The sequence below is a fragment of the Staurois parvus genome, unplaced genomic scaffold (genome assembly GCF_062004578.1).
Source record: "Staurois parvus isolate SC_StPar_1 unplaced genomic scaffold, SC_StPar_1.0 ptg000009l, whole genome shotgun sequence".
Lineage (NCBI taxonomy): Eukaryota > Metazoa > Chordata > Amphibia > Anura > Ranidae > Staurois > Staurois parvus.
Window position 1 is genome coordinate 315,881 of NW_028317805.1, and position 12,813 is coordinate 328,693.

At 44.3% G+C, this 12,813-nt stretch overlaps 1 protein-coding gene across 2 annotated transcripts; it reads right to left on the bottom strand.

The window, feature by feature from the left end:
- Positions 1 to 310: 310 nt before the first annotated feature.
- Positions 311 to 11,763, bottom strand: CUNH10orf88 (chromosome unknown C10orf88 homolog). 2 transcript variants are annotated; one of them, XM_089668848.1, is made up of 6 exons: positions 11,453 to 11,763; positions 8,312 to 8,603; positions 7,025 to 7,231; positions 6,244 to 6,563; positions 3,788 to 3,891; positions 2,905 to 3,059 (listed from the first exon to the last, which is right to left on the bottom strand). In XM_089668848.1, exons 1-6 carry the CDS (start codon positions 11,587 to 11,589, stop codon positions 3,046 to 3,048), a joined length of 1,074 nt encoding a protein of 357 aa, XP_089524974.1. In that variant the 5' UTR covers positions 11,590 to 11,763; the 3' UTR covers positions 2,905 to 3,045. The 2 variants fall into 2 exon arrangements, with proteins under 2 accessions (XP_089524972.1, XP_089524974.1); XM_089668846.1 differs by lacking the exon at positions 3,788 to 3,891 and having other exon boundaries at positions 311 to 3,059; positions 11,453 to 11,755.
- Between the last annotated feature and the right edge of the window lie 1,050 nt (positions 11,764 to 12,813).

Genomic DNA, 12,813 nt, shown 5'->3' on the forward strand with positions numbered 1-12,813 from the left:
TGACAAAGTGGCCTGGCTCTGTTAGGACTTGTTCACATTACTGCCCCTTCCTGGTGGTGTTTGGGCATTTAAAAGGCAGTTGTATTGGAAGTTTGGCTTCCTATTACATGTAAGGTACAGATCTACTCACCACAGTAGTCAGAACTGAAAATCCCTATGTAAGGGAGCAGTATAAGGCAGAATGGTTTCTAAGTTTTCGAAAAGGGTGATAATAGGTAGTGTTATGTGACCATTTTACATGAAACTGTTCTTAGCTGTGTTCTTTAATAATTATGACAACTCATGAAAAACACAAAATGTAGACAAATGCTTGCTGCAGGGCTTTGCAACATGTTTTTTTATTGGCTACAAGACAAATGACATACGTTAAGTGATATAATGTCAGGTATGCACCCAAGTAAGGTTTCTGCCATCAAATACAATTTAAGAGTACCTGTCATTTGACTGCAACAATACCTAAATTAGGACTAAAGGCAAAACATTTTTCATTTTGGATAGAGCAAGGGAGACGATTTTCCTTCACTTCCTTTCCCACAGCACACCAGGAAGTGAGAGAAAAACTCTAAAGTGAGGAAAATGTCTGATTGTCACCGGGGTCACCAGTGGGAGATTTCCTATTTATTTCTGTTTCGGTGACAATCCAAAATTTTAGAGTTTCACTTTCGCTTTCGGTTATAATTGCAAACATGACAAATAAAGAGAGTACATCTCCCTAAAGGGGGCACAGACAGCAATAAAAAACTGAAAGGTGTTCTAATCCTTCTCCATGCTATCCAAAAGTTATTCCTTCAGTTATAATTGAAAGCAATGGGGCTTCCCCCACACTGCAAGGGTAAAATGCTCATTTACATTTAGAGTACTATAAACAACACCTTTTCTTACTGGCTCCTGCAAGCTCCTTTCAGGCTGTAAGGTCGGTGCCCACAACCATTCCTGCCCTACGCTACAGCAATCATATGTCCTGACATCATACAATGCAGGGCCCAGAGCTCTAATTTGGATATGGGGACACCAAGCAATAGTCCACAAGCCAAGTGTAGATGAGAAGAGGAGACCACCAGCTGCTGGGGGAACAGAGGATCAGGTAAGCAAAAAATTGATTTTTGATTTCCCCAATGACAGGCTTTAATTCCTCAATGGTATTGCTGGATTATGATGAATAGGTACACTTTAAAAGGCCAATTCACAAAAAACTGGAATGTAGTTTGGGGGGAAACTGAAGAGCTGAATCATGCAGGAGCAATGGAAAATCACGTCTTTATTAGCTATCATTTATGAACAACTGGTTGAAGACTGGCCAACCTGACAGTACTGCTAGCTATAAGATCTTTTTCCTCTCCAGCTCCTCCAAACTGACACGGCTTTATTAAAGGGATCTCACTCTCCTTGTTAACTTTTCATTAATATTATATAACAGAGAATGCAGAAGATAGAGTGGGACAGCAAAGAGAGACAAAGTCAGCAAACAATTTTATAACAAATTCCAACAGATCTAGGTGGCTATTGGGCAATTCATTTAAATCCAGAACAACATTCTAAAAAGAAGCTTCAGCAAGAATGTGGAGCGGTAACAACACATTACGTGTACACTGGAAACATCATTCAAGAAACGACTCAGTGCAGTTTGTTTTATTAACTTGAATGGACTGTACAGACTAAAAAGAATGTACAATAGCCCAGCTGTACAGTGCTGCAAAATGTTAGCATCCTATATAAATTAATAATTATAAAGATCTGTGACGCAGTCCTGTCACCTGGACATGCATATAAAAAACATGCTCCATGGAAAACAAACCATTTAATACGTAAGTCTCGGTTCACACTGCTGCAATATAGGATCCGACTTGTGAGACCCCAAGTCGGACGACATGTGAAACTCAATGTTTCCCTATGAGAGCCATCTTAACTGATATTACACAAGTCAGTTCGGCTTTAGAAAAGGTTCCTGCACTGCTTTGGTCCAACTTTGATATGAATTGCCTGTGAATGCCACAGTGAAAAAAGTCACATCAAAGTTGTATCAAAGTCAGACTCGAAAGTTGAAAAGTCGTGCAACTTTGGAATCAGGCGAGTGTGAACTGAGCCTTACTGTTCTGCTGTCTGCCCAGTCATTCTCCTCTGTCTTCACAAGAGACCCCTTGGTAAAGAGTCTCCTGTATCCAGCACTCCTGGAAGTGTCAGGTGCAGAAAGAACTTCCGCTGGCGGCATGCTTGGTGCCCCTTTGCACTTTGTGGCTCCTGCTGATCCAAACCTCACTGCAGGATGCAAAAGGGACATGGGGACTGACAGAAGAAAACAGACAGTGTAGCAATGAACCATGTAACCAAAACTCTCAGAAAACTTTGGCCAGTGGTATCTCTTAAATACACAGGAAAGCAGAGACATGGGCAGTGGGACAAGTAAGTAATAAAGGACTCTTAACAGGCATTTTTTTAGTCCAGGTGGCAAGGTCAATTTAAACAAACAAGTCCATTAATAAAAAGGTAGATATCACTAACGGATAAAAAGATACCCAACAGCTGTTTCTTAAAACCGTAACCAAAGCTTAAAAACTGACAAGTCCATTTACATCTTTGTTTATATTGCCAAGTAGATTATGTAGCCCTGACGTGGTGTGTAGCTGAAGAATAAAAAATGGACCGCATGGACTTGGATCACAAGTTTAAACCGCATAGATTTTTGATGATACCGTGTGGCAGCCTTGGTAATAGGTACGCACTGTAGGACTTTCCTGTACAAGCAAGAGCCATCTTACCGAAGGATTACCCTGATCCTCTGACCACTAAGTGTCAGTCGGATTTAATCGTTAAATGCCAGTCAGTGTATGTCATGTGTGTAATCCATGTGCCCGTTGACAAGTTTGTCTCCAGTAGTTCCAGGATGTGGTTTAGACTTGCCGCCTCTCTCCAGTACACATACTAATAACTGGTCTATTCTGGTGTCCAGGTGCTCCTGTAAACATGTTATCCTCTGATCAATGTGCTTCATAAGATTAATCTCCATACGCTCCATGTGAGCAGACAGCACTTTCTCTAAAGCTGGATCTAGCTTGTTCTCTCTGTAAGAAAAGTAAAAACACTTCAGGCAAAAAGTAGAAAACAAACAATGAGCTACTAATATACCAAGTAAACTCAAAAACTGTACTAAAATCCAAAAGAATGTATTTAATATATTTATGGTTATAGGAGAAATCTTTGTATCCACTAGCTGCCATGGTAACTCGTACAACTCGTTTCCACTATACGGGCATAAAAACTGATGGGAAAACTGCAGATTTCACTTGCAGAGCCACAAGTTTATATCAGTTTGTATGCATGCACTAGTGAGTTATATACACGTTGCAAATTCCTGCACAGAAAAAATCCATACATAATAACAGTGTTGTGGTGTGAACAGGGCACATAGAGAACAATTGTTTTCTTTGTGCCCTTGCAAACGTGTGCAGAAAAACTCAGATCTCTGCACATGGTGTGAACGAGGCGTCTTTTATTTTTTTTTTCCAAAAAAGTTTTATTAGAAGAAAGCATTCATAACGATACATGTACAGACGGAAATCCAAGATCGGACATATCACTGTATGGCGCTTCCCGTGTCGCAGACGGGTTAAATCACAGCAGGCAATACAAAACATACCATTGTAAAACATTTTGTCAACGTAATGTTACAACCCAGGAAATATACAGCAGATATGAAATGCGCAAAAAGATATATTGTCTTATGACCTTTGAGCAGCATTTTCTATCATGGGAGTGTAAAGAGTAGGCCTCTTTTAAATTTTTTGCTTACCTGATCCTCTGTTCCCCCAGCAGCTGGTGGTCTCCTCTTCGCATCTACACTCCGCTTGTGGACTATTGCTTGGTGTCCCCATATCCAACTTAGAGCTCTGGGCCCTGCATTGTATGATGTCAGGACATATGATTGCTGTAGCGTAGGGCAGGAAAGGTTGTGGGCATATTCAGGGTGTAACATGTTACAAAAGGACTGGCCCCCGCTACCCTGCTTTGACAGCTAGCAGGGAATCTTCTCCCCCAGCTAGCTGTCACAATTTTAAAAAGATGTGGCTGGGTAGGGCTCCACCCACCTGGATGTGTCACTCATTGACAGTATTCTGTGAATGGGAAACTTCAAGTTCCGACAGCTTTTGTAACTGATGACTTGTAGTCCTCAATGAACTACCACGGCAGTGTGGAGTGCTGTAGTAGTCTACTGATTCTTCCTGTCAGTGTGCATCTGCTTGCCCGTACAAGGTACGAACACACAGATACACTGACAGTTCTGCAGGAGTCCTAAATGGCACCAGTGATCTGCTGGAGCCATGCTTTACAGGCACCCAAAACAAAAAATAGTAAATGCACATTTTTTTTACCTGCAAAAAAAAAAATGTGCATTTATTATTTTTGGTTAAAAGGTAAACCTGTTCTTTAAGCCTCGTTCACGCCATGTGCAGAAACATGAGTTTTTCTGCATGCGTTATGCAAGGGCCCAAAGAAAACAATTGTCCTCTATGTGCCTCATTAACACCACAACAATATTATCATGCGTAGATTTTATTCTGTGCAGGAATCTGCAACATGTATGCAGTTTTCTGCATGGAAAATACCTGACGTGACAACATTGTGGTGTCAATTGAGCAAATAAGAAAACGATGACAGGACATGACAGGGTGTGATGTCTATCTGTGCATATAAAAAGCACATGAAAACTGATGTCAACGTGCATAAAAACTCACTGAAACAGGCTGAAAACTGATGTAAACTCATCTCTCAGCAAGTGAAAAATGTGCGTTTTTTCCATCAGTTTTTATGCACAAATGGTGTGAACAAGGTCTTTAGAAAAACTGAAACCTAACCTAAGTTCTACCCTCTGCCCGCTTTAGCTAAAACAAATGTAAAATATGTGGCTTGAGTTGGGCTTTTTAAAAATAGCAAGCATGTTATACATACCTGCTCTCTTCTGGGGTCCCCAACAGCGCTCCTGGTTGCTTCCCCCCACCAAGTGCTCACCATAGCAAGCTTCTTGCTATGGTGGCAAGGGCTCTGCGTGTCCACAGGAACACAGTGGTTGACTTACTAAAACTGAGAGTGCAAAATCTGGTGCAGCTGTGCATGGTAGTCAATCAGCTTCTAGCTTCAGCTTGTTTACTAAAACTGGAGAGTGCTTCCAGTTTTTTTTGTCAATTCAACCCCACATAGTATGGCATGGCCCCCCCCCCCTCCCCCCTTACTGGCTGTGATTGATAGTAGCATTAATCAATGGCTCCCTCTGCTGCCTTTGAGCCTACCAGGAGGAACAGAGCAGGGAGAGAACATACAGACAGACAGTTACTGAATCGCAGGAAGAATCAAATAACTATGAAAGCGCTCACCAGCGCCCTCATAGTACACTGAGAACCACAAGCCACAAGCAGCTGTAGCCGACAGGACTTGTAGTTCATTCATTCACAGAACTCTGTGTGGGCACAGCTCTGCACGGCCACACTGTTTTTAAATTCTGCCGCAGGCAGGGGATCTTCTCCCCCACGAGGGGAGGGGGGAATCGGGGGAGAGGAGGCAGGAGATGAAACATGTTACATGTTCCACTCTAAATGGTGAATTTCTCCTTTAACCACTTGTCTACTGGGCACTTTCACCCCCTTCCTGCCCAGGCATATAGAGCTTTCTTTTGGTGGTATTTAATCACCTCTGGGTTTCTTATTTTTTGATAAACAAACCAAAAACAACTGAAAATTTTTAAAGAAAAAAGTTTTTTCTTAGTTTTTATTATAAAATTTTGACAATGAGTAATTTTTCTTCTTCGCTGATGTGCGCTAATGAGGCTACAGTGATGGGCATTGATGAGGAGGCACTGGTAGGTGGCACTGATGGGCATTGACAGGCATCACTGATGGGCACTGAAAGGCAGTGCTCATATATGGCACTGACAGGTGGCACTGATAGGCAGCACTGACTGGCACTGATAGGTGGCAGTCAATGGCAGCGCAGATGAGCACTGACAGGTGGCATTGATGGTCAATGACAGGTGGCACTGATGGGGCTACACTGATCATCAGTGTAGATGTCCCCTCTGAGAAATGCCGATTACCGGCTCGCCTCTCCTCACGAGCGAGGAGAGAAATGCCGATAACCGGCGCTCCTGTCATTTCCTTATATGAAAGGCGGAAGGCGGTTAAAGAAAAAAAATAAAAAACCTTCAGCCTTTAGAAGCACTTTATGTTTTCTCTTTTGAGTGTCTAAGTTGCCTACCTTGGCATTGAACATGACTTTCCTCCACTGTCTCCATCAGTGTTCCTCTGTACAGTAAGATTTTGCAGGAGAGGCAAAACAGAGTCAGGAGAGACAGCCTGACCCAGCTGGTTCTGCAGAAATGAAGACATCATAGACTTGACATCGGTGGGCGATGGTTGTTGGTAGGAGGGATGACTCTGTGCAGCTTCCAGCCTTGTATTAGGAATCGTTTTGGTCAGTTGGAGAGTTTCTTCTTTAGGGCCCTCTTTGTTCTGATAAGCATGAGGCTGGAAGCTGCCAAACAGTTGCAGTAAGTGAGACCCAAATGGAGCCGGATTCTGTAAGCACAAAATACATGAACTGAAGGGAACTGCAGACTCCATGCACATCTAATCAAAACAACAAATTCACTGTGGTCCCCATGCAGGTATCACCCTGCAAAGGAGGTACATGCAGGTACTCCCTGGCCATGACTGGACAGTGAAGGAGAAGGAACAGGCTGATGGTCCAATCTCACTATCACTATGCTCTCTCCTCCTATCAGCATGTCCCTGTTAGAACATAAGCACAGAAGTTCAATGGATTAGATGCTTGCTGCATTGCTTCTCCCTCTCCCAGTCTGAGCTTTGTTGATACCAGGCCAAATGAAGGTATTTCTATAGCTTGCATTTAAAAAAAAATAATTTATTGTTTTGTGAATACAGAGCTCCACTGGTTGGTATCTTTTATATGTGCCTGGAGTTCAGCTGTAAAGGTTTAGGAGGGTTGTAGTCACTGGTAACAGTACACAGATACTTACCTTCTGCTGTGCTCGCACCATATTCATAAGCTGCTCGGCTCCAGGTGACATTTTCCCGCCCATGCTGTCCATCATACTCTGCACACGCTCCAGATTAATGGATGTCCCCAACAAAGATGGAGTCTGGGAGCATCTCTCGGGAATGGACGTCACTTGCACTGCAATATCCCCCACAAGGACACTTTGATTTTCTCCAAGTGAAAGTAGCTGCAAAGAAAAAAAAAACAGTCCCTATAACAGTAAAAAAGATAATTAAATGTAATGATAAAACATCTGCATAGAAATCTTTGATGTAAATGTCCAGCCAACCGCTTGACATGCTGGGACCCTCTCAACTTTTTACTGTTGTCTGTATAAGTAACAATATTGTGTGAACGAGTTATAATTGCCACCTGATGAGAGCTCTGATGAAGAAGGGTCTCCCTTCGAAACGCGTCAGCCTCACTTTGAAAGTCTACCGTCGTAACATGACTTACATTGGCTCTACACTCCCCAGTACCTCTGAGGATCTGTAATGCTTGTTTTACATCCTTGTTTGTGAGTATATATATTTTATTAAATAAAATCACTGAATTACTGAACAATGCGCTCTTTTTGCTTCACTTCACTAGAGGAACAGTCTGCAGGAGTCTGAGCATTGCACTCATTTTCCACTCATTGTGGTTGCATTGCATTGCAAGCTAAAATGAAAAAAAATAAATAATACACATATTTATTTTTGTTTGATTAATGTGGGTGCATTTACTAGGTTTTTTTGCAAAATGTGGAATATGCCTTTAATGACAGGTGTGCTTTGAAGTGTTACTAAAGGTATTTTTTTTAAATAAAATAAAAGACACCTTATATTCAACTGCTCTGTGCAGTGTGGCCCCGAACCTCCTTCTGGAGTCCCCCGCCGGTAATCTTGGCTCCTCCTCTTCTTTATTGCCCTCATAGCAAGCTGCTTGCTATGGGGGCACACAGTGCTTGCTCACTCCTGAGCTGTGTGTGTCTATGGAGCCATGCTTGGCCCCACTGCCGACACCTATTCACACCATTTGATTGACAGCAGCAGGAGTCAATAGCTCCTGCCGCTACTTGAGTCCCTGTGTGAAGAGGAAGGAAGGGGAGAAGAGAAGCAGCTGTGCACAGCACTGGATCTATTCTCCCCTCTCTTTCCCTTCACACAGAGAAGGGGGAGGACAGAAAGCTATAAAACATTTTTTACCTTAATGCAGGAAATGCATTAAGATAAAAAGAGTTTTGGCTTTAGAACCACTTTCAGTAGACAGACACCTGAAGTTGTACCTTGACTTTACAAGCGGGCACAGGAAAATCGAACTTCAAGTATGCTCTGTACAAGGCAAAGGGCTCATCATCTCCACAACTTCTGAAGGTACATTTTTCTCCTCGACTGGTACCCAAATATTCCTCCTCCTGACCATCCGCAGAGATGCTGTACACCTCTATGGTTCTGGCTCCACTGCATAAGCTGATGTCCAGTATATGGTGTGTCTCTTGTGCAGAACAGGAGATGGTCAGGGTGCAGGGAACAACATCACCTGTGGGACATTGAAGCTCCAAAACCACACACTCCTCCCTGAAAGAAAACACAAAGCAAGCATTAAAACCTTCACATACAGTAAGGCCTCATTCACACGTGCGGCTGTCCCTTTACACCCTTTGGAAAACAAACCGCAATAAATCGCTCTTCAGAGGCGGGTTGCAGGTCTTCAGAAGGTGATACTGCTGCCTCATGACTGCCTGTGTTTTTTCTTTTTTCAGCTGCAGGGCATTTTGAGATTGGCAGCCAGGAAATGGTAATAACGCAACTGTTTTTACAGCCCCTCTGACTCCCATGTGAACCTAGCCTATCACCATAAATATGAACAGAAAGGAATTTAAATTATTTTTAACAGAAATTCCACTTCACTTCCTGTCCTTTAGATACAACAGGAAGTGGAGGGACATTTTTTAATAGTGAGGTAATTCCACTCTTAGTTTTGTCACCAGAGCAATTATCCCCAATGGAATTCACTCTCATGTACCAAGCATGTACATATCATGTATCATCTAACCTAATCGTATATCATCTAATGAACGCATGCTTGTTCCAGGTCAGTGACACACTACGTACTGATAAAAGAAGAAGAAGGAAAGTCCCGGAAACTGCACCTTCAAAAGGCCAGAGATGATCAGTGGCATCACTCCCAGTCTGAGCTCTGCTGTCAATGGGCTGCAATAGGCTGATAGCAAGTAAGAATTGGGTACTTTAATTACTTGCAAAAAAAAAATACACTTGAAGTGCAATGATTTGTATTTTATATTGGCCTGGAGTTCTGCTTTCATGCAACCCTCTACTTTACCCGTGGATTGCTTTACAAAAGGCCTGGATTGTTTCTTAGATACACAGAATATAACTGGATACTAACATTTATAGGTAACATTGATCCAGGAAATATCTGATTGCCTCTCGGGGGATCAGGAAGGAAATTTTTCCCCTGCAGGAGCCAAACTGGATCATGCTTTGCTGGGTTTTTTTATGCCTTCCTCTGGATCAACTGTGGGTATAGGTTTATAACTTTTTTTATTTTTTTTGGTTGAACTGGATGAACTTTTGTCTTTTTTCAGCCAGACTAACTATGTAACTACCTAGACAAGTATACCCTGAGCAAGACGGACCTTGCAAGCCAAAGCTTGCACAGGACATGTTGGGGGATGCAGCAATGGGTGGACTGGCAGGGGTTGTAGGAAAGTAAGTACAGGCTGTCTGTGGGGCAGGCTATGAAGCAGAACTGCTACCTTGTCTGGTCCAGGATCACTTTAAATAACCTGTAAATCAGACTTTAGTGTGGCCGGCTATTCTTGTACCCTTAGCAGAGATAATACCATGTGATGCTCAGCTCTGCAGGACAGATCTGCCCACAAGGGCCATGCTGCCAGATACATAACGATACGATTGCTCAATAGAATTGTTACTGAAGGAAAAAAAGTTTAGAAATAATTTGCACTAAGTGAATAATTACATCAATAAACACTTGTTTTTATAAAAATGAGGCGCCAGCTATGAAGGACAGTGGTGAGCCTGTTCTGCAAGGGAGCAACATTACAGAAGGGGAGAGACAGTGGGGAAACAGCTCTGCGGGGGGGGGACAGAAGAGAGAGGGCTCTGCATGAGAGGAAGAGTGGGAAGCCTGCTCTGCAGAGGGGATAAAGTGGGGTGACAGCTGAGCAGGGGCAGAACAGTGGGGAGAGAGCTCTATGAGAACACGGAGAAATCTTTGCTGAGTGACGGTGAAGAGAACTGTGTAGGGGACAAACAGTGAAAAGGTTTTGCAAGGGAGCAATGAGGGGAGGGGGGAATAGGGAGGCATCTTTAGCTCTGCAGGGGAGGAACAGTGGGAAAACATCTTTTCAAGAGAGAGACAGTGGGGAGATAGTTGTGCAAAGGAGGAACAGCAGGGAACCAGGACCACCCACCCATAGGCTGCTCTCACCTTAGGAGAGGGGACAGTTCTGCAGAGGAGGGACAGTGGTGAGACAATTCTGTAGGGGAGGAGAGAGGGCTCTGCAAGAGGAAAACCAGTGGAAAGCCAGTTCTGTAGAGAGGAGAAATTGGGATGACAGCTGTGTGGGGGGAAGTAGGGAGATATCTTTGCTGGAGAGTGACAGCCAGGAGAGAACTATGCAGGGGAGGGACAGTGGGGGAAGGCTTTGCAAGGAAGGAATACTGGAGTGGAGGGGGGGACTTTGTTCTGCAGGATAGTGAGGAGACAGCTCTGTAGGGGAGGGAAAAAAGGGCGACATCTTTGCTGAGGAGGGATAGTGGGGAGATAGGCCTATAGGGGAAGAATATTGGGAGGGGGAGGGGGAGGTGTTAGCTTCGTAGGAGAGGAACAGTGGGGGGATAGTTGTGCTGGGAAGAAGCATTGGGTAGACCTCTGCAGGGGAGACAGCTGTGCAGGAGTGGGACAGTGGGGAAACAACTCTTCAGGGTAGGGATAGAGGAGAGAGGACTCTTGCAGGAGAAAAACAGAGTAAAGGGAAACAGGAGAGGGACAGGGAAAGAGAACTACGCAGGGGAGGGGCAGCGGAGAGAGAACTACGCAGGGGAGGGGCAGCGGAGAGAGAACTACGCAGGGGAGGGGCAGCGGAGAGAGAACTACGCAGGGGAGGGGCAGCGGAGAGAGAACTAGGCAGGGGAGGGGCAGCGGAGAAAGAACTAGGCAGGGGAGGGACAGTGGGGAGAGAACTTTTCTGGGAGAGACAGCTCTATAAGGGAAGAATTTTGGGCAGGGCAGGTGTTAGCTCTGTAGGGGAGGAACAGTAGGAAGCCAGTTGTGCAGGGGAGGGGCATTAGAGTTCTGCAAGGGAGGGGTATTGGGGAGTAAGCTGTGCAGGGGAGGGACAGCAGGGATGCGGGGCCATCCAATGACAAGCTGCTCTCACCTTGCTGTGGTCCCCGGAGTGGTGGTATCAGGCTGGACCGGGCCTGTGACATGGAGCACAGAGAAGAGATCATCATCATGACAGAGCCAGGAGCTGGAGCACAGCACAGGGCCCCGGGCACTCTGCACCGAGGACATCTCCCGGTACTGCTAGACCATCACTGGACCTGCCATCACTACAATACGGAGCTCTGCCCCGCCGCTGACACTCTCATTACATTACAGCCAAAATCAATGAGCCTCTGTACAGTGGAACAGATTATTCGGAACAACTTCCGGTCCACGGCAGACGACACTAGAGATGTGTTGTTAGCGGCCATTTTGTCGTAGTCTCCATTCGTCTGCTGCTAACAAGCCGTTCGGTCCTAGCTTATCGATACAAGCTTGTTGACCTCACTAAAACGTAACCCCGCTAATGTACGTTCTTGCGCTCCTACTCAAATCCCTCATGCTTTTATTCTCCTTTTCTCATCATTGCGATGATGTACCTAAATGAGAAGTTTTGATCTCCGATAAAATGGCCGCTACTGTCATGCAGGTATGAGTCAGGTGTAGGGGGCGGAGTTAAGGACTGGCGTTGCCATTTACAGGACAGTGGTTTCTTGCGGCTCTTATCCCACAGCACCACCTAGGGGTTGGCCGAATACAGCGAGCATTGAAGATGGAGTTCATACAGTGCAGCCATGTGACTAGGAGGACCTGTCCGGAAGGAGGCAGGAACTCTGCATGCACTGAACTGGGATCTTTTCTGGGCTCTTTTCTTTTTTTGCTGACATTTGGAGCTCTTTTTTCACAGCGATTTGTTTTTTATTCATTTTTGGGGTAAAAAAAAAAAGCGTAAGAAAAATGTATTCCTTTAAATCCTGTGGAACGCTTCACATCAGTATGCTGCAGGGGCGGTGCGTTTATAGGCTGCTTTCACACTGCAGGGCTACATTGCAAAAACACCGTTTTTGATGCGTTTCTGGTGCGTTTTCTGATTACCTGCACCTATGAAAAATGGACATGTAATTCAAAAAAGGCACCAGAAATGCTTTTTTTCCTTCCTGATCCCCTGAGAGGCAATCAGATATTCCCTGGATCAACTTTACCTATAAATGTTAGTATGCAGTTATATTCTGTGTATCTAAGAAAGAATCCAGGACTTTTTTAAAGCAATCCACTGAGCTGGCCAGAACCAACTCTTGAGGGAGTCTATTCCGCATTTTCACAGCTCTTACTGTGAAGAAACCTTTCCGTGTTTGGAGATTACATTTCTTTTCTTCCAGACGTAAAGAGTGCCCCCTTGTCCTCTGTGATGACCTCAGGGTGAATAGTTCTACACCGAGTTCACTATATGAACCACTGATGTATTTATACATG